At 53.2% G+C, this 26,499-nt stretch overlaps 2 protein-coding genes and 1 pseudogene across 9 annotated transcripts in view; 1 reads left to right on the top strand and 2 right to left on the bottom strand.

Annotated features, from left to right (window-relative positions):
* Positions 1–17,843, top strand: part of ALOX5 (arachidonate 5-lipoxygenase) — a 57,738-nt gene extending 39,895 nt beyond the window's left edge. Inside the window, exons 6-14 of the mRNA XM_082635562.1 lie at positions 1,621–1,793; positions 5,584–5,730; positions 11,743–11,946; positions 12,698–12,784; positions 14,474–14,652; positions 14,958–15,079; positions 15,450–15,550; positions 15,876–16,046; positions 17,204–17,843. Of these exons, the coding sequence (XP_082491688.1) occupies positions 1,621–1,793; positions 5,584–5,730; positions 11,743–11,946; positions 12,698–12,784; positions 14,474–14,652; positions 14,958–15,079; positions 15,450–15,550; positions 15,876–16,046; positions 17,204–17,383 (1,364 nt within the window). The 3' untranslated portion in view covers positions 17,384–17,843. The remainder of the gene's footprint in view (positions 1–1,620; positions 1,794–5,583; positions 5,731–11,742; positions 11,947–12,697; positions 12,785–14,473; positions 14,653–14,957; positions 15,080–15,449; positions 15,551–15,875; positions 16,047–17,203) is intronic.
* LOC309798679 (zinc finger MYND domain-containing protein 19-like) lies at positions 9,068–9,784 on the bottom strand (annotated as a pseudogene). Its single transcript has one exon. The product of its transcript is annotated as a zinc finger MYND domain-containing protein 19-like (transcript).
* A 4,836-nt stretch (positions 17,844–22,679) lies between the features above and the next one.
* The window catches only part of MARCHF8 (membrane associated ring-CH-type finger 8), a 110,878-nt gene continuing 107,058 nt past the window's right edge, over positions 22,680–26,499 (bottom strand). For 6 of the 7 annotated variants that reach the window (XM_082601256.1, XM_082601255.1, XM_082601258.1 and 3 more), the window contains one exon: positions 25,897–26,484. In XM_082601256.1, coding sequence (XP_082457382.1) covers positions 26,180–26,484 — 305 coding nt within the window. In that variant the 3' untranslated portion in view covers positions 25,897–26,179. Of the gene's footprint in view, positions 26,485–26,499 lie in introns of all 7 variants that reach the window. The other variant, XM_082601259.1, reaches the window with a different exon arrangement.

The following is a 26,499-nucleotide window of genomic DNA, read 5'->3' as shown; positions in this document are numbered from 1 at the left end:
TAGCATCATAACTGCCAGGGATGGCACAGGAAGGACCACACAGCAACAGAAAGATTAGGAAACATTAAGGAAACAAGCAAGGGGGAAAACTGCCTTCACAAACTCCTCCCCAGGATGCCCCCCACTCCCCTCCTTCTCCCTCATCCTAGGGCCCCTGCTTCCTGGGTACAAGGACCTGGGTTCTTTTTTTTTTTTCTTTTTTTCAATAGGTACAGTGTTGTACAGCAGACCTCTAGAACGTACTCATCTTGCTTAAGTGAAACTTCACGGCACGGATTAGTAACTCCCCACAACCCCTCCCTAGCAACCACCACACTGTGCTTCTCTTTGATTCTATTGAGCTTGACTAATTCAGATGCTTCATATACGTGGAACCATGCAGTACTTGTCCTTCTGTGACTGGTTTATTTCACTTAGCATCATGTCCTCCAGGTTCATCCATGCTGTCACATATTGTGAATGTCTATCTTTTTAAAGGCTGAATAGTATTCCATTGTATGTATACACCACGTTTTCTTTATTCATCCCTCTGTAGATGAGCATTTAGGTGGTTTCCACATCTTGGCTGTTATGAATTGTGCTGCAAGGAACATGGGGATGCAGATATCTTTTCAAGATCCTGATTTCAATTCTTTGGGTTAAATACCCAGAAGTGGGATTGCTGGATCATGTGGAAGTTCTATTTTTTTTTTTTTTTTTTTTTTTTGCGGTACGCGGGCCTCTCACTGTTGTGGCCTCTCCCGCTGCGGAGCACAGGCTCCGGATGTGCAGGCTCAGTGGCCATGGCTCATGGGCCCAGCCGCTCCGCGGCATGTGGGATCTTCCCGGACCGGGGCACGAACCCGTGTCCCCTGCATCGGCAGGCGGACTCTCACCCACTGCGCCACCAGGGAAGCCCCAAGGCAGTTCTATTTTTAACTTTTCGAGGAAACTCCACACTGTCTTCCATAGCAGCTGTGCATCCTGAATTCCCACCAACTGTGCACAAGGGCTCCAACTTCTCCATGGCCTCACCAACACTTGTCTTTTTTTTTTTAATAATAGAATCCTGACAGGTGTGAGGTGCTATCTCACTGTGGTTTTGATTTGCATTTCACTGGTGACTAGTGATGTTGAGCATTCTTTCCTATACCTGCTGGCCATCTGTATGTCTTCTTCAGAGAAATGTCTGTTCAAATCCTTTGGCCATTTTTTAATCGGGTTATTGGTGTTTTTGCTATTGAGTTGTAGGAGTTCCTTATATATTTTGAAGATTAAACTTTTATCAGATATATGGTTTGCACATATTTTCCCCTATTCCGTAGGTTGTCTTTTCACTCTGTTGATTGTTTCCTTTGCTGTGCAGAAAGCTTTTTAGTTTGATGCAATCCCATTTGTCTATTTTTGTTTTTGTGCTTGAGAAAGGGGTTCCCCAGGAACCTTCTGAGCCACTAAGGGCCAGCTCAGGGAGGATGGGGTGGTGCCATGGCCTGACCTAGTGGTCAAGCAGTTGGGCATGGTGGGCTGTCCACTGAGTGCCTGGGAGAGGGGACCTGGCAAGGACTCTGGCCCTCCGCTAGCATCAGGAAGACCTCAGCCCGGCTCAGAACTCAGGCTGAGCTGCAATTCTCTCCTCCATAGAGCAGGTTATGAATCACTGGCAAGAAGACTTAATGTTTGGCTACCAGTTCCTGAACGGCTGCAACCCTGTGTTGATCCAGCGCTGCATGAAGCTGCCAGAGAATCTCCCGGTTACCACAGAGATGGTGGAGTGCAGCCTGGAGCGGCAGCTCACCTTGGAGCAGGAGATTGAGGTAGAACCCGGTTGGCTGGAGACGGTGGCCCAGGCCAGAGGCTCAGCTCAGATGGCCAGGTCATACTCTGTTGGGCAGAAACCACTTCTTGCTGGCCATTGCTCGCTGGCCCCCAGGCTGCTACCTCCAGGCTCATCTGTCTGGCTGATGGCAAGATAGGCTGCCCTCAGTGAAGTGACCTTTTCCTTTTCCTGAGCATTTATGAAAACTGTCTTGTCCAGCATAGGTGGAGGAATTGAGAGTGATATTTCTCCGTGATGCTCAGGTCTTAGAGCATAATATCAATATTTTCAATATCAATACCATAATTAAAAGAGCTCCCTCTAACTAAGGGCCTGTTGTGGGCCAGGCATTGTGAGAGTTGCTTTACACACAGGACCATCAACTGTTACCCACCTGGCAAAGGTGAAGAAACTGGAGAAAAAAGCAAGCCTTGCATCAAAAATAAAAAGGAGAAAACGGATGCAACTTTTGACTTCCTAATTGAAGTGTTGGTCTTCTGCTTCTGTCCTCACCCTCTCCCCAGCCCTTCTCCTGGCCCTCGTCTGCAGGGTCAGCCCTCTCCAGTTCCAAGACTATTGTAGTCTTGAGACAGAAAGGGCTTCAAACCTCCTCCTCTGGTGGGACTCAGTGTCAGCCGCCTTCCATTCCAGGAGCTTGAGGCTCTGGGAACTGGCCTTAGTCTCCCATCAGTTGGCCCATTCCCACTAGAGCCAGGATGACCAGGCCTCCTGCCACCTGCCCCAGGTGTCTAGGTGGCCTTCTACTGTTTCCAGTCACCCTGTCTTGCTTGCTCAGCTCACCATGGGGCCCCAGAAAGAGACCGATGGTCAGTGCCATCTGTGGACAGACCTTCCAGCCCTCACACCCTGCCCACCTGACTCTGGAGGGCCACCTGCCCAGCTGAAGTCCCCAGGCAGGGCTCCTGCCCAACCGGGTCATGTGGACAGGTGACAACCTGTCCCCACGTAGACAGGCACACGCAGCAGTTCTCCCCTGTAGATTTAATTGCTGGAGGTAGTAACATTGATTCAGTGCTGTTGGTTTCAAACTTCAAATCAGAGAATCACTGAACCTTAAAAGCCAGAGAATCCTAGAACTGGAAGGGACTGAGCAGCCATCTGTGCATCCAGCCACCCTGGCAGGGGACAGCCTCCACTCAGGAGTCCTTGCCACCACAATGGTCATCTTTCCTTTGAGTTATGGTCTTGATGCTCAGCTGTGGTTTTGGTGGTGAAGCAATAATCCAGTAGCCACCGTTGACTGGAGTCTTACACACACACCACCCATCTCTTACACATACATTACTCCATCCCCTACAATATGGTTCTGAATTCCCACAGTCATTTCTGCTACTTCTCTTTGGCAGCATCTTATGATCTACATTAAGTTTGTGGCCTACTAAAACTCCTAAGTTTTTTTTTTAATCTTTACCTGTGCAATTATTTTTTTTGCAACATGAATAGAGAAATTCTACCCCTGTTGTTTTTGAGTCATTGTCACAACTCTTCAAGAGTGTTTTAGTTCTTAGACTTGATATTAGGATTTTGTAGTTTCAAGTCACAAAAATCATAAGAAATCCACTGGTTGAGGCAACAGCAAGAAACAAAGCGAGGGGACTTCCCTGGTGGCACAGTGGATAAGACAATATGCTCCCAGTGCTGGGGGCCTGGGTTCGATCCCTGGTCAGGGAACTAGATCCCACATGCATGTCTCAACTAAGAGTTCGCATGCCACAACTAAGGAGCCCACGTGCCGCAACTAAGACCTGGTGCAACCAAATAAGTAAATATTTTTTTAGAAAAGGAGAAGCAAAGCAACTAGCTCAGGCATAGCTGGGTCCAAGGTTCAGATAATCCATTGGTATCATTTCTCCATTTCTCAATTCTCTGCCTCTGTTGGCTTTTTTTCTTAGGAAGGTGTCCTTTTGTGGAGGTAAAGATGACCACCAACAGCTTCAGACTTACCTTCCACCATTTTAGCAAACATTACCCAATCCCAGAAAGAAAGTCCCTGTTTCCCAACACTTCCAGCAAGTGTCATGGGTCCAGCTTGAATTGTGAGATAATTCCCTGAACCAAGTGCTATGGCCAGGAGACTGGACTATGTCGACCAAAAGGAGAGGACAGGAATACCAGACAAGCAAGACCACCAGCATCTTTTACAGAACCTAGAATATCAACTGAGAGATAGGGTTGGCGCTCTCACTTTACAGAAGGATGAAACTGAGGCCCAGAGAGAGGAGGTGGCCTGGAATAACAGAGAAATGCCCCATAGGCAGACCCAAGTCCCAGGCCCCCTGGTTCCCAGGGCCTCCCTTTAGCCTTTCATTCATCAAGTTAAACAACCTGGGTCCGCTCAAGATTTGATTGGCAGCCATTTCTTCTGCACAGTTGTCACTGATGGCCACATCTGCTCTGAAAGGCCATTTGTCCAGTCCATCACAGAAGCCCAGCCAACCCTGTGACCCACCGGGCCGAGCGTCTCCAACTTCTGGCCAAGGTGTCCCAAGGGGCCATCACTTGCTCTCCTGGAAGCAGCCTCTCCCCACTTCCCTCTGCCCTGGCTGGCCGAGGGCACCATCCCCTCCTTCCCCGACCCCGTCCCACTCGTGCCCTGAATGCATCTCGAGCAGACTGCTCAGAGCTCATCACTGGTGTCAGACAACTGCCAGGGTCCTCTGTGTCTGAAAAAAGGAGGAAGATGATGGTCAGGCTTTGAGCTTGTCTAGTGCCTTGGTCCCCTCAAGCGCTTGCTCAGTGGCCACCGCGCGCCCTCTGTAGGCAGAGTCGTGGACGTGCAACTGACTCGAGCACCTGTTGACCAGTGTCCACCGTACTGTAGACCCAACCCCCTTCCCCAGCCGGACCGCACCCCCTGCCTCCATTTCTAGCTTAAAACACAAAAAGCTTTAGAAGAAGCGCCGCTTGTCCTCCACCCGAACTCTTCCAGCCCTGGCGAAAGGAGCCCTTGCAACCCTCAGCTTAAGCTCCCTCTAGGGGACTCAAGTATAGTCTGGGGTGGGCGGCTTTCTACACTCCCCAAATCCCAGGTACATATTTGTTTTATACTGAAGTATGATATCCACGGAAAAGGGCACGAATCAGGAGTGGCAGCAAGCTCAATGACTTTGCACCTTACCTCGCTGTGCCACCAGCCTCAGACCAGGACACAGAGCACACACAACCCTTGCAGACTCCCCCCAGCCCTTGTAGACCGCCTCACCCCTGAAGACCCACCTCTAAAGACCTCCCCCCGCCCTGACGACCCCCTCCTGACGCGGTGGATGCCTGCTTTTGTAGACCCCACCCCTCAGAGCCTCCCACCTGCGAACCTGCCCCCTTTCCGTCTCTCCTCCCAAGGGTGACCCTGGTCCTGACTCTGACACTGAGTTTACCCAGCTTTGACCTCTCTGTAAGTGGAGTCCTGCAGCATCACTCTTGGCATTTGACTTCTCTCATCTATTTCATCTAAACTCTGTCTTCTTTCTTCTTCTTAAACTCTGTCACTCCGGGTGATCTTTCAACATCCTTCACGAGGGTCAGGCAGACTTCGGGTACAGCAAGTGCAGGAGAGCCACTGCCATCCCTTCATCTTACTGAGCCCACCGCAACCTGTGAAAACTGATGTCAGTCAGCCTTTGAGTTAGAGGACCAAGAACTTTATAAAATTCTGAACTCCACTGAGTTGCCAGGGCAGGCAGAGCCCCCTTTCCCTCCCTCTGCGCCTCATTGCTGGGTCCATCTCAGGCTGCAACTGACTTGGATGTATTTCCTCTTGCCTCTTACAGCTGGGGAACATCTTCATCGTGGACTTTAAGCTGTTGGATGGCATCGATGTCAACAAAACAGACCCCTGCACTCTGCAGTTTCTGGCTGCTCCCATCTGCTTGCTGTACAAGAATCTGGCCAACAAGATTGTCCCCATTGCCATCCAGGTAGGCTGAGGGGATCTGTTCTCTTCCCAGGCAGCTCTACCCTCAGCAGTCAGGGCTCAGGGAGGATTTCCTGGGTGGCACCACCAAAGCTCTAGGAGGAGAAGGCAGCTCTGCCTTGAGTGTCCTGCTGAAGGCTTTACCAGGTAGACAGGAAAAATAGGAACTTAGGGCTTCCTGCCAGTCCTGGAGAGGGCTGACCACAGTGGGCAGAAAGGGCTCCACTCCCCAAGATACCCTTGAGAACTTCCTGGCTCTGAGGAGGACCTGCCTTGGGATAGCATACTGGGCTCCCCACCCCAGCGTCTTGCCCAGCCCCAAATCAAAACGCCAGCAGAGCCCAGGCAAGTGAGGCTGTGAGATGAGCTGGAAGCTGAGGCTGCCAAGGGGGGACCATGGGGTTCAGGAACTGTGCCAGTCCTGAGATGCTCCCTTTGTGTGCCCCGGGGTTCTTGTCTCCACCAAAGATGATGGAGAAGGAGAGGGGAGCAGTTTGGGGGAGAAGCAGGCAGGGACAGAGCTTCATCTCCCCATTCCTGGCTGCGTCTGCTTTCTCAAGGCACCAGGCCACTGCCACACTGTGGGAGCTGGTATGCAGACAGCAGGAAACCACAGCCAGGCCAGGATGAGGTGTGGGTCCATGAACGGGGGAGGCTGCACAGGGGCCCCCAAGGGGAAGGCAGACAAGCCCTCAGCAAACAATACTTTGAGTCAGCCATGAACCAGGCATTAGGTGCCGTGGGCATAATAGCAGCTAGTTTTGCCAGATGTTAATCGCCAAGGCTATCACAAGGGTTTGCCTACACAGTCCACAATCCCTTACCTTGGATTCTGAAATCTAAAAAATTCTAAAGCTCTTAGATTTGTCAAAAATTTGTAGCAAATTCATTGGCAGCAAAGCTTGCTCTGAACCAATAGGAGAGGCTATTTAAGAGGCTTTCTCTCACTTAGTATGAAATGCATATGTTTCACTGCAGAAATACTAACATATCTGAGTGTAAAATATTGTGTTGCCCCAGACCCAGGGAGGGGGAGAGAGGTGTCACATAATGAAATGTACACACTGCTAAAATCCTAAAAATTCCGAATTCTGAAACATTTGGCCATCAGGGTTTCAGACCAAGACCTACCTTTATGTATGTAACTGTCACTACAACCCTCTGAGTAGGCAGGCACTAGTGCTACAGATCATTTTAAGCAGATAAGGAAACCAAGACACAGGGGTAGTCAGCGGCAGAGCTGAGGTTCGGCCAGGCCTTCTGGCTCCAAAGTTCATGCCTCACCAGTCTCCCAGCCTCTGGGGCACCTCTCCTCCAAAGGAGTTCCCAGCCTGTTATCAGAAAGAAGGCCTATTCTTCAGAAACTGATGCAAAAGGTAAAGGGACAAGTGATGGAGAAGTAAGCAGAGCTAAGAGCCCTGTTCACCACTCTCAGGCACCTCTGAAGCAGCCTGTCCTCCAGAGACCTTTTATGTCCAGACCATGGACTATTACGCCACCTTTACAACCAATAAACTAGATCTATCCCAGCTGACCTGGAGGGGGTTCCACAATGAGTTAACAGCAGAAAGCAAGATACAGGGTAGAGATTATACGATCTCATCTATGTCAACTGAATGCAAGGAAAGGGCCCACCATAGATGTGACCAGATACTCTTGTGGGCATGGGGAGTCTCAGAAGGACACAAGTCACCAGGTTGGGGACATTGGGATGGAACTGGCTGGGGCACAGGTGAGCAAAAGAAAGAAGCAACAGACTTGATTATAATGCTCATCAATGTATGGAAAATTGCATAAATATGCATATATGCAAAGAGGCTGGATTATGAAAGGCTTTCTTTCTTTCTTGTGCTCTTCTGTAATGATTGGAATTTTTTACGGTAAGTATATAATCTTTCCTAATCAGAAACAAAAGGCTACATCCTTATCACCACCGCTCCCAAAATTTAAACACAAAACACCAAGCGTTCTGGAGTTCCACAGCATCACTAACAGCCTGGAGGGGAGTGGGGAGGGTGGGAAGAATAGGTAGGAGGGAAGGCCCAAATCGGAGCGACCTGCAAGGCTGGTGTAAGAGTTCCGGAGGATAGCAAGTGAGGGTCTTGACTAAGCAGTGAGAGTGGCGAGAAAGGCCAGAGACACTGCCAAGGAGTAGGCAGAGCACTGGGTCCCTTCCCAGCTCAGCTGTTTACCAGTTTGTGACTTGGGAGAGCTGCTAAACCACTCTGAGCCTCAGTTTCCCCCTATGTAAAATGGGAATGTCAAGGAATACCTGCTTTGCAGGGCCACGGTGAGGGATAAATGAGATAGCACAAGTATAGCCCCTAGCATGCAGCAGAAGGTCTCCTTGGCCACAGAGCACACACCAGAGCCTAGCAGGCAGCCTACCTGCTCTGCCAGCAGAGTCAAGTGTGGGTGGGGCTGCGCAGTCAGTGCAAAATAGCGAAGCACTGGGAGGGGCGGGGCAGTGGGTGGGGAAGGGGAGGGGCAGGGCAATAAGAGGGGAGGGGCAGGGTGTGGGACAGGACAACAGTAAGAGGGGCGAGACTGAGCGGGGCAGCAGGGGAGGGGCCAGGGGAGAGGTGGGGCAGTGGGGAGCCTGAGAGCTGGGACTGTTAAAAAGGACTGGAGTGTTGTTCTATGAGACCATGGTTTCAGAGTTCGCAGACCTCCTAATTTTCCAAGAAAACCTATTGATCCAGATTTTTATGTGAAAGTACTGATATTTAAAGGTTGACAAACTGATTGCATTCACAAACAAACAACCAAAAATATCGTGAAGGTCAAACTCTGCTCTCCTTGCACTGCTCTGTCCCGGGTGAGCAGGCCCGGGGCGGGCTGTCTAGAGCTGCTCTGTCCAGCGTGGGAGCCCCTGGCCACCCACAGCTCTAGAGCCCTTGAGATGTGGTTAGCCCCTACCAAGGCGCTCTGGAAGTGCAAAATACACACCTGATTTCGAAGACTTAGAACGAGAAAAAATAGAATTTTTATTATTTATATGTTGAAATGACATTTTAGAGAGATTAGGTAGAATAAAATTGTATTATTAACATAAAGTTCACCCGTTTGTTTTTATTTTTATTACTGTGGCTGTAACTGATCAGGACCCTAAGGAGCCTTCCCACGACAGCCCCCCTGCCCCCCATGTCCGCCGCCTCAAAAAACTGTACATGAATTTACGAACAACTAACATAGAGATAATGAGGAGGGTCCTGGCGGGCGCCTCCCGGCTGTCTCTGCTCTAGGTAAGCACTAGGGGGCGCTGCAGCAGTGCGCGGTGAGGGCCCCCGGCAGCTGCGCGGCTGCGGGAGCAGCTCGTTCAGCAGCTCCAGGTCTGGCTCTCAGCCTGCGTCCGCTGCGTCCCGACGAGATCGGAAGCCGAGAGCGCGGGCGCTGCGCTGCTGCTCTGCGGCTCGAGGCTCCGGCTCGAGCTCGTGCTGGAAGGGGCGCAGCTTCTCCTGACAGTGCTTCTTGTGGGCGCACCAGTCCTTCCGCGGGCACTGGAAGCCACAGTAGTGAGCCAGCTGGCAGCGGTCCCTGATGTTGAACTCCCGGAGCTGCTTCTCGGCCATGGCGCAGGGAGGGGAACGGCGCTCGTAGCAGGTGCAGGGAGTCTCCTCCTCTCGCACCACGTCCCCGTTGGTGTTATAGTACCGGGTTACATTCAGGACGGGGAACTGCTCCTCTATGGGGTCCGTGAGAAGCCGCTGAATTGCAAGCCAATATAAGCTTTGCTCCCTTCACTTGCTCGAGGTCTCTGACTTTGGGCCGCCAACCCCACAGTACCAGCTGCAGGTTGTCCAGGCGACTGTCCACAGTGACAGCATTGAGCTGCATCACCTGAAACGGGGAGCGATGCCCCAGACCCACCTCCCCATCGCTCCCACAGCAGCTCAGGAAGGAGCCTTCCTGAACCTCTTGCTCGGTTTTTGTCAAGGGCATATACAAGTATCTTAGCACCATTTCCATCCGCGTCTACTTGCATCCAGGCCTCAGAGGAGTAGCCCTCCACCAGCAGGGATGTTCTGCTCATCTGTCCGTGTGTACTTGGTCCTCATCTGACTGCCTCTGCTCCTCTCTGCCAACAAAAGCTCCCACCGCTGGTGATGGGAACAAGGTTCCCATTCAGGTTAAGGTCTGTGGCTGGTGCAGCTGCACAGCTGGCTCCTTTCCAGAGATTGTGGTGAAGGAAAGTGCAGCATTTATTGCAGGGCCCCAAGCAGGGAGTCCAGGCAGCTAGTGGTCAAAAGGCCCCAAACTCCCCAATGGCTTTCAGGGAAAGGTTTTTAAAGACAGGGTGAGAGAGCGGGTTTGTGGGATGTGTGATCAGCTCGTGGATATTTTTCTGATTGGTTCGTGGTGAGGTAATCGGGAGTCAGCATCAGCCTTCTGGTTCCAACTGGTCTGGGGTCTATGTGCTTGTGGGCAGCATACAGTTAATTTCTTCCACCTGCCGGGGGTTTCAGTATCTGCAAAACAGCTCAAAGTATATGGCTCAGAATATTATCTATAGCCCTTGAGGAGGAACTAAAGGTCCTTGACTTTGTTTTAATGGCTAAAGTATATTATTTTATCCTGCTTGACTGTTTTCCTTTATTTCTGCATTTTCTCACTTCTCTGATTAAATTTATTCTTTGGAACTCAGGGAAGGCCTAGGAGGCTAAAGTTTTTCTATAGACAAGAGGCAGGCAGAGGACATGGAGGGGATCTGTCCTAGAAAGACCCCCATAGGGTCCTGCTTGGTTACAGGGCTACCTGAAAACTTTAAATTCCACCTGTGGCTTGCAGTATATTTCTATTGGACCTCATCTCTGTTTTTGAGGGAGAGACAGGGAAATTACCTTCCACAATACTTAGCAAGACCTTGAGGACCCAAATTGGTCTGGCTCCCCCACATCTCAAGCAACTCTCCTCCTGGATCACCCTGTTCCCGCCACACTGCTCCCAGCAAGAGTCTAACACCTGGCCCAGCCCCCAGTCCCTATGACGGCTCCTCCACTCTCCTCCTCTGTTCTGGACACTTCATTCTCATCCCATGTGTCCACCCCTCCCAGGCTCTGTGTCCTCCTCAGAAAGATGGGTCATGACAGCAACTACCTTGCAGGCTCACATGACATCAGGCTGTCAGGTCCCGAGGCTTCACCGGGCGCCAGGGGAGAGCCCCAGGAATGCCAAGGGCTGTTGTCATGGACAAAGCTAGGGACCAGGGGCTTGGGCAGGAAAAGCTGGGTAATGCAGATATGTCAGGGCCAGATCACGGAGTTGGGCGACCTTATTTTCTGGCACGAAGAGGTGACTGGATGTTTTTAAAGACAGGATTGACCTGACGTGATTTACATTTTAGAAAAAAAATCACCCCTGCCCCAGTGTGGAGTTGAAACGGGGAAGGGAAAGACAAGCCAGCCTCTACTAAGGAGGCATCTGGCTGAAGGGCTGGGCTCAAGGGACAGTGACTTGGGACACTGCATCATGCTGGCCCTAGAGCCCCAGACACTGGAGTTGCTAATCTAGGGCAAGAAGGGAATTCAGGAGCACCAAGACAGAGCCCAGGGAACAGCAGCATTTAAGGGGAGAGCAGAGGAGAGGAAAGCTGGGAGACCAAAAAGCAGCAGCAGAGAAGCAGGTGGAACCAGGAGGGAGGAGCGGAGATGGCGAACGGGTGGAAGACCACAGCCTTCACACATGACGGTGCTCGCTCCTTGCTGATGCCTTCATGCTCTTTCATACACTTCTCCTAATAACTGTGAGGTGAGTAAACACTGTGCCCTTGTTACAGATGGTGAAGCCAGAGCTCAGAAAGGCTACATTGCCCAGGGTCCCACAGGTAGTAAGTGATGCAGCTGGGATGGGAAATATGATCTCTAGGCCTCTGCCCTCCTCCACCAGCCTCTCATGATTCAAAAGTCACTGTTTAAGAAAGTTGGCTTCCCCTGGAATTTCCTGAGAGGCCAGGCTCTTCTGCGGCTACAGTCTGGAGCGAGATACTGCAGTGCGTTCTCTTTCTCCAATGTTTCAGCTCAAACAGGTCCCAGGAGATGAGAATCCCATTTTTCTCCCTTCGGATGCAAAGTATGACTGGCTTCTGGCCAAAATCTGGGTGCGTTCCAGTGACTTCCACGTCCACCAGACCGTCACCCACCTTCTGCGCACACATCTAGTGTCTGAGGTTTTTGGCATCGCCTTGTACCGCCAGCTGCCTGCTGTGCACCCCATTTTCAAGGTACAGCAAGCTGCTGCCTTACCTGGTGGGAGAGGGTATCCAGATATGGGGGGTGGGGGACAGAAGGGAGGAGGGGTACTGACATCCCCACAGGACTGTGGCTGGGAGTGGCCATAAGAGACCCCTGGAGAGATGCTGGGGAGGTGGGTAAGTACCCCCAAGGAAGGAAGCAGCTCTGAGCCTGCTGGTTCCTGAGGACACAGGGCCGGGGCCTGACTCCAGCTTGGGCTCGCCTTGGGTGGGGCGGGCAGATTTTGAAGAGGCAAATGAGTTCAGTGTGACCCTGTCTGATCCCAGGTGGCAGCCCCCACTGTCACTGCCCTTCTCTGTTTCCAAATCCTACCGGCACTGACTGCTGGGGTGACTGCAGGCTCAGGTTACCTCTATGTGCCTCCGTTTCCCCATCTGTAGAACAGTTCAGATAGTATGCCTGCCTCCTAGGATTACTGTCAGGGTTAAAATAGTTGACAGATTCGGAGAGCTTCAAACAGTGCCTAGCACACAGTTATGCTCTGTGTAAGTGTTGACTGTTATCATTTTTATCACGACCATTATGCGTTAGAGCATTAGAGCGGCACCCATCCTCCAGGCCGCTGGCAGCTGCTCCACAGTGAAGGTCAGCATGTCAGCTTCACTCCCTCCCTGAGGCGTGTAGCATCGCCCCTCCACGGAGGACCCCCGAGGAGGCACAGAACTGGTCAGGAGCCCCTGACCGGCCTTCTCTGAGGTCTCCTCCTGCCCCTCCACCCAGCTCCTGGTGGCACACGTGCGGTTCACCATCGCCATCAACACCAAGGCCCGGGAGCAGCTCATCTGCGAGCACGGCCTCTTTGACAAGGTGGGTGCCTCCCGCCCGCCTTGGTGCCCCAAAGAGCCCGGCCCGGCAGGCACCTACTTCTCAGAACCTCAGTGGCCTCCACTCCGACCTGAGGTCCAGATTTCCTCTTGGGAGACCAGCCCCCTAGGCACCGAGGTGGAGGCCTGGGGAGGGTGGGAGGCTGCAAGCGCTCCGAGTGAAACCTCCCAGGTTCCCTGGCCCACGTCCACCCCTCCCACCCAGCCACTTCCAAGCACCACCTGCTCTTCCTCCTCACCGCGGTCTCCCCGTCACCTCCTCCCTCCCCTCTCCATCCTCCTGCCTCCCTGGCACCTGCTCCCCGCCTCTTACACACTGGGGACCTGCATCTCCCCTCCCACTCTGCCTCCCGTCATTCTGAGCACAGCCTCCCACACTCTGCCCTTGCAGGCCGTCGGTGCTCCCAGCCTACTCACCCCATCAGCGGGGGCTCAGGTCCCCCCCACCGCCCATCACACCCTCTCAGGCAGCACCCCACCCCTGTTTTGACCCCCCAGGAGGCTTACCGAGCCTGGACCTTCCAGGCAGCCCTACCTCCAACTTTCCTCCTTTCTCATCTCCCATTACTGAGCGGGCCAGACGATCACTAGGGTTGAATCACCATTTGGGTGGAAAATGACAAAACCCATCTCAGACCACCTGCAGCTGTAAAGGAACTGTATCATCTCACACACCTGGACATATTCGAGTTCGGGAGCCACAGCTCCTAGCTCCATGTTTCGCTGGGCAACACTGGCCTGTGGCCTCCACCTCAGCACCAGGTGCTGGGCCCAGAGCCCCCAAGCCACCCCTGCCCACCAGGATGCCTCATATGCAGGGACCAGGGACTCGAATAATGTCCCCAGGGTACAAGCCACTGACTGGAACTCTTCCACTCTTTAAACTGTGTGGGCCTCACTCTCTCAGAAGGGGTTCTCAGACAGCCTTCCCCCTGTGGGAGAGGGAACAGGACCTCATCACAGTGAACTCCAAGCTCATGTTCCCACACAGTGACATCATCTTCCATCCAAATAGAAAGTACCAGGGAGCAACTCTATTGGTCCTGCTTGGGTCAAACGCCTACAGTGGACCAGTGTCTGGCCCCCAGCACCCAAGCCCTCCTTTGAAGATTCTGTGCCCTGAGCACTCAGCCACCGTGTGTGTGTGCCTGCATCTCAGCAGCCGGTGCGTCTATCCAGCCCTCACCTTGGCACACAAGATGCTCTCAACAGAGTTGTGAGGGTCCTGGGGGCTGGTATCTGCCCCCATCTTGTGCCCAAAGATCAGGTCCCTGAGAGCAGTGCTCGGGCTCTGGGCAGCCCGTGCTCAGAACGAGGGCAGGCCTGGCCCGAAGGCTGCTCCAGCCCGGGCTCCACCCTGTCAGCTATCCCTGCTGCCCTGCTCGGGATTGGAGCTCGCCCCTCCCTCCTCTAGCTGCCCCCAGTCTCTGCACTTCAGCCCCTCACATCTTGATCGGGCAGAGGCTCCTCCCCATAACCTCTCACTGGGCTGCCCTTGGCATTCTCCAATTCAGACGTCCCTCCCACCCACCTCATGGGACCTAGGTTAGCCCTCGGCAGGCCTGGTCATCCCCCTGCCCTTTCACGGTTCCTCATGCTGAGCTTTGGGGCTGGAAGGCTGGAGAGGGGCAACCAGCCTCGGCTCACAGCGCTCTCTCCCCTCCTGCTCAAGGCCAACGCCACTGGGGGTGGTGGCCACGTGCAGATGGTGCAGAAGTCCATGCAGGACCTGACCTACAGCTCCCTGTGCTTCCCTGAGGCCATCAAGGCCCGGGGCATGGACAACACAGAAGACATCCCCTACTACTTCTACCGGGACGACGGGCTCCTGGTGTGGGAGGCCATCAGGGCGTGAGTGCTGTGGCTGTGGGACCTGCTCTGGGCAGCAGGAGGAGTGCGCGTGGGCGCTGATGGACCTGGCCAGGGGGCTGGGCAGCTGGCAAAGTGGGCCAGGGCCTGGCTCCATCGTCCGGGCAGGGATGGGGGAACGAGGGTATGCCGGGGCGGGGTGGGGGTGGAAGAGCATGTGACGTGAGTCTGGACATTAAAGAGTGACAGCGTCACCGATGGGGGCTCTGCCCTGGGGCCCAGGGACACAGCTCTGCAGACCCTGGCTGCATCACCCACTCCTAGCTGGGCCTCTCGTCCTGGGCCAGGTTCACAGCCGAGGTGGTGGACATCTACTACGAGAGTGACCAGGTGGTGGAGGGGGACCCGGAGCTGCAGAACTTTGTGAACGACATTTACGTGTACGGCATGCGGGGCAAGAAGGCCTCAGGTAGGGACATCCCCCTGCCCGCCCCCAGCCCTCTCTTCTGCTCTTCCCTGACTTTCTTTGGGCAGTGCTGGCCTGTGGCCTCCACCTTAACACCTAGCACTGGGGCCAGAGCCCCTAGGGGACCCCTATCCACCAGTATGCCTCAGGGGGACATCTCAGGGCCTTTCTGTGTCTCCTGAGAGCCCAGATCAGGAACAACAGGAACACTGGGCCAAACAGCTGCCCCCTCCCAGTGAGTCTTGCCCACGCCCGGGCCCTCCAGCACTGGTGTGTGGGAACCCAGGAAGCAGTATGGGTGGAGGCGTGTGTCTGCCAGTCAGGGGTCCCTCCCCAGGGTTGGGGCCTCAGCCAGCCCGTGGCTCTGCCTTAGGCTTCCCCGAGTCCATCAAGACCAAGGAGAAGCTGTCCGAGTACCTGACTGTGGTGATCTTCACGGCCTCAGCCCAGCACGCGGCAGTGAACTTCGGCCAGGTGGGCAAGGGCAGGGCAAGCCGTCTGGGTGGGAGGTGGCCAAGGCCACCTTGACTGCTTCTGAGGGCCCCTGGGCAGACCACCCCACTTCCTCGTCTTCCAGACAGACAGGGGTGGACGAAGCCCAGGCAGCCCCGGGGCCAGGAATCCAGTGTTCCTGGTGCGGTTTGGTTCCGTGCTAAGCACTGGGAGCCAGCCCGAGGGAGGGGCCTGCCCTGGCCTTGCTGGAGCGGGAGGAGGGGACTCGGGAGGAGGTGCAGGAGATGAAGGTGGGCGGAGGCTGCGCCGCAGAGGTGCCCACATGAGTCGGTGGCCGTCCCCGCAGTACGACTGGTTCTCTTGGATCCCCAATGCCCCCCCAACCATGCGAGCCCCGCCGCCGACGGTCAAGGGTGTGGTCACCATCGAGCAGATCGTGAACATGCTGCCCGACCGTGGCCGCTCCTGCTGGCATCTGGGTGCAGTGTGGGCGCTGAGCCAGTTCCAGGACAATGAGGTGAGACCGGAGGCCTTCTCACCCCTTCCGGGAGTCAGAAGGTTTAACCCACTCCTCAGCCCCAGGGTTTTGTGATTTAGGGCTCAGGCTGGACCCCTGCTGGCCAGGAATCCTGACTTGCAAGGCTGGAGGGGCCCAAGAAGCCCTCAGGCCCAAGCCTGGCTGGAGCTCAGGGTGGGCGGGGCAGGAGAGCCGGGGGACACTGGGACACCCCCCACAAGGGCACCCCCCACCCCCGCCATTGACAAAGCTCTGTCATGTGGGTTTCTCCCCGGCACCCCAGCGGTGGGGCTGAGAGTTTCCTGGGTATCTTCTGAGACATTCCCACACACATACAACTTACTGAAGCTAATCCCAAAGCCGGCTCTCGGTAGACACAGCCCCAAGGTGTCGGTGCATGGCTGCTCAGAATGATGGGCCAGTTGAACCAGCCCCAGACCCGCAGGCATTCGTTGGCATCTGAGTTGCTTTGGGACCTTTGCTAATGTCGTGGTCCCTCACTAACATCTGCATGTATGGGTCTTGGCACGTGTGTCCGTAGAACCAGTACGTCCTTGTAGAGGAGTTTCTTGGTCAAAGAATGTTGAGACTGCATTGCCCTCCACAAACTAAATCTAAAACCCCATCAATAGCACGGGATATTGCTCCCACATTTACCAGCCCTGGGTATGAAACTTTCCAATTTTAACAATTCCATAGTTTGTTTCTAAAAGGTACGCTTAGTTTTAATTTGCAGGCATCTGTGTGGGTGTGCAAATGGGCATACCACCCCCAACAGAGCCTGGCTGTGGCCGTCCTGGGCTGGAGAGAAGGCCTGCGCTGGCCTCTGTGGCCTTGCTGCCCCGAGTTCAGGCGGGAAGGCAGGAGTGCTGCTTGGGGCCAGGCCACATGCCCACCACAGCCAGGACTACCCCCCACCTCCACGTCCGCCTGCACCTTTACACGTCCTTATAGCCACCCTGCGGCAGGGCACTGATCTGTAAGGTCCCAGCCCAGGAGCATTCTCGGGGCACTCTCAGCAGGTGGCAGGAGTGGAGATGGGGGGATGAGCACACGCCTTGCCTCCCAAAGGATGGTCTCTGGGGGTGGGACAAGGCCTGTCAGTTTACATTGCCTCATCACAGATTAACGAGTCTCTGTCATGTCTGGGTCCTCAGCTGTTCCTGGGCATGTACCCGGAGGAGCATTTTATTGAGATGCCTGTAAAGGAGGCCATGGCCCGATTCCGTAAGAACCTTGACAGCATTGTCAGCGTGATCGCCGAGCGCAATAAGAACAAGAAGCTGCAGTATTACTACTTGTCCCCAGACAGGATTCCCAACAGCGTGGCCATCTGAGTGGCCGCCTGAGCCCATCTCACTCCGGGACGGCCAGCTGCTCCAGGCTGGGCTCGGCACCCAGACTCCAGCCTGCCCAGGAGGGCAGGCTCCCAGGGCGGCTGCAGGGCGGGCCTTCGGATTCCTGGGGCCTGCAGGCCCCAGGCTCCTGGCTCCCCAGGTTAGACCATGATATAGCTAAGCCTTGGTGCATTTTCCTGTTTGTTCCTCAGTCTCTAGTGAATCCCATACTTTGATCAAAGTGTGTAAACATTGCAGGGACCTTTCCTACACAGGGCAGGACTGTGTAGCTTCCTGCCCACCACCCAGCTCAGCGCTTCTGCAGCAGCAAAGCCCCACAGAGTAGCATAACTGATGGATGTTTGCTCTTGTTGGGGACATGGGATGATTATTTTCTGCTCTATTTATGCTTAGTTCAATTTCTTGCATACAGTAGGTGCCCAAATAAATTCTTGTTGAATGCATTAAGAATTGGTTTTCATAAAAATAAAGTTCATTAAAAACATGCTACGCTCCAATCACCCCAAACAGCTTAATCGCCTCCCCAACCCCAAAAAGCCATAATCATTGTGATCCCGTCTAGGCAAAAGCCTCCCCCCAACCCTCAGTCTGGAGAAAAGGTGCTTTTCTCTCTTCTTTGCCCAGAAACTCCTACTCTTCCTTCAGAACACGTCCCAGATCTCATCGCCTCTGGGGAGACACCCTAGTTGCCCAGACAGAGCTCGTCTCTCCCCCAGGGCTTTGTTCAAACCTCTTCCGTCCTCCCACGTGGTCTCACCCTTGGAACTAGAGCCCCTGGAGGATAGGGGACCCGCCGTATTTATTTCTGTGCCCTAATGGTGGCCTAGGGCTGGCATAAGTCACCACCCTGCTGCTCCTGTATTTTCCTCCCGGCTGGGCACCTACCCTACAGATTCCAGGCATCGTCTTGGGAGCTGGGGGCTGTTTTCTCCTATGGCAGAGGAAGCATCATGACTTTTTAAAAAATGCATTTTCCTTCCTCAGGCCCAAGAAGCAGAGCCAGCCCTGAGCCTGGGGATGACAATCCACTGTCTCCTCCTACACACATACCCAGCCCCAGCCCCCAGCCCTTGGCTTCAGAATTGGGTCAGTGGGATCCACAGGGTTTCAGGAAAGTGTACACCTGATGTGCTAGGCTAGCCACCCTTGGCCATCTGGTCAGCTCTATTTTAGCCCAGGGGTCATCCTCCCCCCACCAGCCTGACACCCCAAGTAGTGAGGAGCAGTGAGCGTGTCCTTAGGGTCCCTGGGCCCGAAGTACCCTCTTACCTCCATGTGCACTGGCACAGCCTGGGGGAAGGAACATTGGGTGGACTTTTTTTTTAAGTTTATTGAAGTAGAGTTTATTTACAATGTTCTGTGAATTTGTATAGCAAAATGATTCAGTTATATATATATATATACATATATATATATACATATACACACACACACACACACACACACACTCTTTTCCATTATGGTTTATTATAGGATATTGAGTATAGCTCCCTGTGCTGTACAGTAGGACCTTGCTGTTTATCCATTCCATATATAATGGTTTGCATCTGCTAATCCCAAACTCGCAATCCATCCCTCCCCTGCCCCCCACCCTTGGCAACCACAAGTCCATTCTCCTCGTCTCTGAGTCTGTTTCTGTTTCATAGATAAGTTTGTGTCATTTTTTAGATTCCACATAAAAGTGATATCATATGGTATTTGTCTTTCTCTTTCCGACTTACTTCACTTAGTGTGATAATCTCCAAGTCCACCCATGTTGCTGCAAATGGCAAGATTTCATTCTTTTTTATGGCTGAGTAATATTGCATTATATACACACACACACACACACCACATTTATGCTGTGAACATAGGGATGCATGTATGTATCTTTTCACATTAGAGGGCATTTTTTTGTTTTTAATTTATTTATTTTTGGCTGCATTGGGTCTTCGTTGCTGTGCACGGGCTTTCTCTAGTTGCAGCGAGCGGGGGCTATTCTTTGTTGCGGTGCACGGGCATATCATTGCGGTGGCTTCTCTTGTTGCGGAGCACGGGCTCTAGGCACGCGGGCTTCAGCAGTTGTGGCTCGCGGGCTCTAGAGCGCAGGCTCAGTAGTTGTGGCGCACAGGCTTAGTTGCTCCACGGCACGTGGGATCTTCCTGGATCAGGGCTTAAACCTGTGTCCCCTGCATTGGCAGGCGGATTCTTATCCGCTGCACCACCAGGGAAGCCACACATTAGAGTTTTGTCTGGGTATATGTTCAGGAGTGGGATTGCTGGATCATATGGCAACTCTGTTTCTAGTTTTTTGAGGAAATTCCATACTGTTTTCCTTAATGGCTGCACCAATTTACATTCCTGGGTGGACCCTTCAAAAAGGGAAATGTGGGGACTCCTCAGCACTGCCTTGACCTCTAAAGCTCCCCTTGAAGGGGCTTGGTGGGGAGTGTCAGCCCCAGTCCACAGACGAGGAAACTGAAGCTCAGCAAAGAGAAGGAACCCTTGAGAGGCCGCCAGCTGGAGGGGAGTTGGGCCTTCCAGGGCCTTCCACATCATCTGCTGAGATGCCTCTGGGTGATCTCGCAACAGAGTACCTTTCATCTCCAACATTTTAAGAATTTACAAGTGCTTCTGAAGCAGTGAAGCCTTTGCCAGCAGGCCTCTGGGGGGCAGGACTCCAACAGGCAGAAGTCGGTCAGGCAGCTGCTAATTCAACCCAGCGGGCCGCCCTGCTCCCAGGAGCTCCATGTCCACCCTCGCTTCCTCCATCATAAATGGTGGGATGAGCCCAGAGAGCCCAACTGTCTCTTGGGCCTGGGCCTCCACAGGGTGAAATCAGATGGGGTGGGGGAATTGGAAATTGGCTGCATTTGTTCCCAGACACCCCAGAAACTGGCTGAGATCTGGAGGGTGGGGTGAGAGGAGAGCCCTGAGTCAGAGGGGTCTCCATGACTCAGAGCAATGCCCTCCCTGGGCCTCAGTTTCCCCGCTATACATGGGGGTCAGACTGGAGTACCTGTTCTTAGTGTTGGGTGAGGGACGTTCCTGTGGAGGGGAAGCACAGACCACTTTGAAAATCGGATAAAAGCTATGGGCATCCCCCCAGGAGTGTGACACAGGCACTTATACAATCCTCAGGGAACCACACACCTCCTATGGCTGAGGAAAGAGCCCCGGGACCAGGGTTCCAAGGTGACTGGATTTTATGGGACAGAAAAGTTCTGCAAGAAAAATCTGGAGGGACATTTGTGTTACCAAGTTTTTGTTGGTATGAACCAACCAATCCATAAAAAGCACCCCCGCCAAGTGCTACCAGCTACTCTCATCACTGCTTCATAATAGGGCATTTTAACGACAGAAAAGCAGGAGAATAAGGATAACAAGACTACTCTTTCTCGCAACAACCTGTGTTGCCTTTTCCCATCTCCCCCTAGTCCCCCTGCAGACTGTGCCACAGCGGTGCCAGGAAGCACAGCTGGGCCAGCTCCCCTCTGCCGAGTGCCTGGCACTGTGTGTCTCCAGTGAAAGGGTGGAAGCTGGACAAGGGGACCAAAGTGGAGCCCAGCTTGGCTCCCTGGACCTCCAGACGCCTAGCTAAATGTGGAGGGGACGCTGAGATCGTGCCCGCAGAGCCTGGACTCCGCTCCTCTCACTTCAGCTCCGAGGGAGGCAGCCTGGCGAGGCAGGGCCGACGCGGCTTCTCTGACGGCCGAGGGGCTGGGCCTGCCAGCCCAGAGGAACTCTCAGCTCAGGACAGCAGGCTCATCCCTCTCCCTCTCTCCCCCCTGAATTACCCTTCTCAGCTCTTTCCTGACCCAGCAACACACGTGCAGCGGGACTCCTGGTCACTGCTGCACTTCTGAGGCTGGGAGAAAAGACAGGCCCTAGAGAGGGTTGTCTACGCCTCACACCACGTGGGCTGTGCAGCAACAACTCTAGGGGGCGCTGATCACACGGGCCAAGGGTTGGCAAACTTTTTCTGTAAAGGGGCATGTGAATATTGTAGGCTTTGCAGGCCATACGATCTGCCATTGTAGCAGGAAATAAGCTGAATACAGTGTCAATGAAGGGGCAAGGCTGTACGTCTACAAGTACACTCACGAAACAGGAGGCTGGTCTGCGAGCAGTGGTGGGCCACCCCCCGACCTAGAGGATTCAAACTTCCCCTAGCGGTGTGCCATCAGCGGCCCCAACCCGTCATTTTGTGGCTGGTGTCACAAAATGGTGTCAAAGGGCAGAGAGACCTGGGGGTGGCACTGTGTCAAGCCCGCCGGCAACAAGGCCTTATTGGGCATCTCTTCAGCCAAACGCAAATTCATCGGGTCCCCAAAGCATAGAGGCTCCTCGTGGGCAGTCCCCACTTCGCATTCTTACAGAACGTTCCTCTTTCAGCTCCATGCTCCTTGCCTCTCCCTCCAACTGACGCTTGAGCTCAAGGGAGCTCTGGCGGGAGGGCTGGGGCGCACGCTGGCCTCCGTCCCTCCCGCAAGCCCACACCTGAGCAGATGCACCTCTTCCTCTAGGAGCCTCAACAGCTCCACTCAGTTCTGGGGACCTCTTCTCCCAAGTCAGGCAAGGAGGACACGTGGCAAAGCACCCTCCTGCTTATTAGCTCCCCAGTCTCCCTGCACTCGTGGACGGACTCTCCCGGCTCACCGAGGGCAGTATGCTGGGGTGACCTTGGCCTCCCTCCTTTCACCTGGTGTACAAAGGTGAAGCCAGGTGCCCGCCCTCGGCACTCCCAGACCCAGGAGTGGTTTGCAGTCCCGAGACTGGAGGATCAATGGCACTGTCGTTACTCAGGGAAGCCCCGCCAGGAGCCAGGAGATGCAGCCAGGCTAAGCTATCGCCAGCAGCCCTATCGGCCCTGCCCCGTTCCCTCACTCAGCTGGGCTGTGCTTCAGTATATGTTTCAGCAGATAAGGCTAGTTAAGCAATGTACCATTCCAATGGTCGTGCTGCCATACACACCCTGAACTTGAGTCTGGCTTCTCTCAAGTTGAGAGAACTTGAGTGTGGTGAGTCCAAGTTGTTTCAGCCTGGATGTCTGAGACAAGCACACCTATGAGAACGACTTCAGCTTTCACTCCCACACCCACACATCCTCCAGAACCCACTGCCAGTGACTGAGGGATCCTTCCTCCCTTACAGGGACAGACCAAATCTGCACACGAGTCTGCATGATATACTTTCCTGACGTGCAAGCCAGAGGAACCTGGAAAGGAGACCAGACCACTGGAGTGCTTGCCAATGTTCCCAGCCTCCTTGCAGGAAAACACTTTCATGGCAAAACTCCTTTTTAAAGAAAAGCTTTATTGCTGCAATTAGATACTCCCGTGTATAGTACAACCACCCCCCCGCAATACAGAGAATTTCAAGCAGTAATGCTGAAGAACAGTGAACATACACAAAGGGATACAAAACTAGACATTTAGATAACTCGAAATTCTCTAAGTTAAGAAAAAGTTCAAATGTGAAGTGCCTTTTAGAAACTACACCACACATGCCAGTGTAAATTTGGTCTTTATTAACAATCAACCTCCTACAAACACTGCATCTAAATAGGTGATGAGTTGCACAATTACTTCCAAAACAAAGACAAATGCTTTTACTTCCCTATGTTTCAGTCTTTCCTTGGACTAGAGATGGAAGCTGCATATTTCAAATCAGATCCAAGAGGGAAAGTATCTCAAATGTGTATTTGCGTTAGGCCAAATGCACACTGTCGTGGATCTTTACACCCTGCCGTGCCCAGTCCTCCTCCAGCTCTGCAGCCGACCACCAGGCAGCAGGGGCAGCTCGAACCGTGCAGGCCTTAGCTGAGGCTCTTGAACAGGCCCAACTGCCTGGGGTCCGTATGTCTGTAGCCAGGAAGGGCACACCCGCAGGTTTTGAAACTGGACCCATAAGATTGAAAAGAGTGGATGGAAGCAAAAAAGGAAGTGACATTAGGGGCCTGTGGTAGGAAGAGGTCTTTCACAATTTTCAGGAAATTCTTAAAATAAACCCAAGCACAAAAGCCCTTCAGTTGAACTATAATTTGAGGGGAAATAGAGGCCAAATCAAAGATGGCTGGCTGGCGACACCCCTGAGGCTGCTTCCCTCTCCCCCTCGCCTGGCCTACAAATATCAGCCCCCCCTGGCCCTGAGACTTGCAAGCTCATTCCACATTTCTATATAGTTCAGCCAAGTGTCATCCTCTCACTAAAGCCAGGTGCGAAATGATGAGGAAGTGGGGAATAATTAAGCCCCCAAAAGAACCTAGAGAGCAAGCTGACACAGACTAAAGGAATGCCTGGCAGATCCACAGCTCTCACTAGGTGGCAGCAAAGCCCAACCTCGGCAAGGCTTCGCACTCACCGTTAGTCCCTTCAGGGAAGAGATTAGCCCTGGGACTCAGTAGGGGGGCAGAGGTGCTCAACAGAACCTGTGAGGAAAGAGAAAGGCAACGGGGTAGCTGTGTACCACCCCAGGAGAGAAAAGGACGTGGGGCTGACTGCACAGGCAGAGGCTTTTAGGAGCTTGGCTGGAGATGACGAGATGGTGTTTAGGCCCTTGCTAAAAAGAAGTGACAGGGCTTCCCATGACAGTCTAGTTGGGCATGGGAGCAACACAACAGTCATGGTTATATAGGCACCTCTGCCACAGAGGGTGCCAGGCACACTGGGTGGGCTGCCCTGGGGCTATCCCCACCTAAGCACACTCTCCTCTCTACCCAAAGTCTCAGTGCTTTTCAAGTCCAGCATAAGGGGTTCCACCCGGGGGAAAGGGAAAGATTCCCACTTAAAAATCTATCCCAGTCTTCCTTTGACCACTCATCCGCCATTAGAGGGACAAGGGGCCTTGCCCAGGCAGTTCCTAAGGGGCACAGGCAGGGCTGACCTGGGATTCTCCTGAGTGGACAGTCTGTAGCTGCTTGGTGTCCCCAGGCTGAGAAGGGGTGTAGGTAATTGCACTTTGGGGCACAGTGAGCACAGGCACGGGCTGGACGTGCCCTGGGAGACAGAGAGGGCCGGCTGACCTATTTCCAGGGATGGGCTACAACTGGACAGCAGCTGCCAGACCAGAGAAGCCATGGCAGGGCAAAGCCCTCCTCCAGAGCTTAAAGATCCTTCAGCCTCCTCCTGGCTTTCAAAACAAACCATGGGGCTTCTACTCTGAAAGGAATCGTCTTCTGTTTGCTTCCTCCTCTTAACAGCTGGATGAAGCAACTAAGGCTCGGAGGATGGAGGGCAGGACGCCCAGGCACCTCACCCCAGATGCTCATCTGCAGAGCTACCTAGAGAGTAAGTATCTGGGCATACCTAACTTGCACTGCAGACTCCCCTGGCCTATTTTCCTGGAGTTGACTCTTATTTGCCTGGCATGATGAAACTGGTCTTCAGAAACAGAATTTCAAGCAGACCTTTTTAAAAGGACAAAGGCCATTTGATGGTAGTAATTTTGGTTTTGTTTTATGAAAAATGGTACAGGAGATAATCCCTGATGACAGAATGGACTGATAGCAGGGCCAGGGGCCCCTAAAGGATCCTCTCTGTTCAGTCCAGTTAAGGCGACAAATGGGCAGGGGAGTGGCTGGGAGCAGGGACACAGTGGACCAGGGCAGTTTGCTGCTCACTCCTGGCCCTCACCCCAGAGCCAGCCTGTCTGCCTCTGCCCTGGGCAGTGATCCACAGAATGCGCCAGGAGCAGGGGCTGGCTGAGTGGCAGGCACCCAGGAGCACCTGCAGCGTGCACGCCCCAGACCAGGGCGATGCAATGCCTACTCCTTCAGTGTGAAGCCAGCACAAACTGGAGAGGTTTGTCTTTAAAGGAATAGTTTTTAAATATTCAGTTTTGTTCTAATTACTCACTTCTTTTCATTTAGATCTCATGAACCCTTCTTCCGGGCTGACCAAAAAAAAGAAACATTCAGGGCAGCCCTATGACATGAAGACTTGTCATAAAACAGGCTCAAAACCACAGGAACTACGCTCGAATTGCCATTTAGCATCCATTAATTCCCATAAGTTGTTATGAAAAAGCCTCAGGCCTGTTTGTCCTGCTTTAGAGTCACAAGTCCTGTTTATGGACACAGAGTAGATGTCACGTTTCTTAGCATATATAAGGCAAAAAGGGTTTTAGATCTATTATAATGTGAAAGAGATAATCAGGGTCATGAAGGGAAGGTTTCTAAATGAGACGTCCTTTTAAATGTCAATCCCACGGGACACACATATTACAAAATACAGATTCTCTTTTTGTAAAGTGCTTTGCTTTGCTTAGTGAATCACTCACCACCACGCACAGAGCACCACGGCCCGTCTGCTCGGGAACTGTCAGTGGTGGCCTCCCCGCGCTCTGCTTGGTGAGGGGGAAGCCTCTCCTCATGGCTAGATGTTCCCAACACTCCACTCCAGAGGGTCGGTGGGGGGACCTGCCAACTGGAAGAGGCGCATCAGGGCCCAGGCGCTACCAGCTCCTGCTCTAACCTCAGGTTTGGCATCTTATTCTCTCATTCTGCTCAAGACTACAGGCCAGAACCCAGCCAGCACCCCATCACGGTGTTACGGGCTCTTCCAACTTCCCTTCCTGTAGACACGCTGGCGGAAGCAGAACCCAGCCGTGCACAGCTGACGTGAGGGTTTTCCAGGAGAGTCACTAAGGAGGGTTTAGAAAAAGAGAAGCCATTAAAAATAGTCACCTGCCCGGTCTATGCTATTAAAGGACATAAGAAAATGTACACAATTGGCAGTAAACAATTTCCTTCAGCTGTTCGCAGATGTCCAGGAGAACCACACACCCTCCACATCATCAGATGTGAACGATCTCTGCTCCAGTGTCTTCAGGTTCTGTGCAACAAGAAGAGTTTGTGTCGGAATGACAGATTCCATGTCCATCTTTATTTTCAAAGTTGGGCTCTGTTAGTGCAGATTTTTCAAAAATATTCTTTTTGCTTGTTTCTGGACAGTTTTGGACATAGATTACTCTGTTATAAGCCTTGAGTCTCTTCCATAATTGTACATACACTTTGCACTGAACGTACATAAAAAGAAGTCCACCAGTAAAGCCAATGGCCACAACCACCAATTTAGTCCAAAAGGGCCACTCTAGGATTCCTGGAAGGGAAAAAA

The sequence above is a fragment of the Mesoplodon mirus genome (genome assembly GCF_964341445.2).
Source record: "Mesoplodon mirus genome assembly, chromosome: 2".
NCBI lineage: Eukaryota > Metazoa > Chordata > Mammalia > Artiodactyla > Ziphiidae > Mesoplodon > Mesoplodon mirus.
Note: the sequence above shows the minus strand (reverse complement) of the source record. Positions and strands in the feature narration are given on the sequence as shown.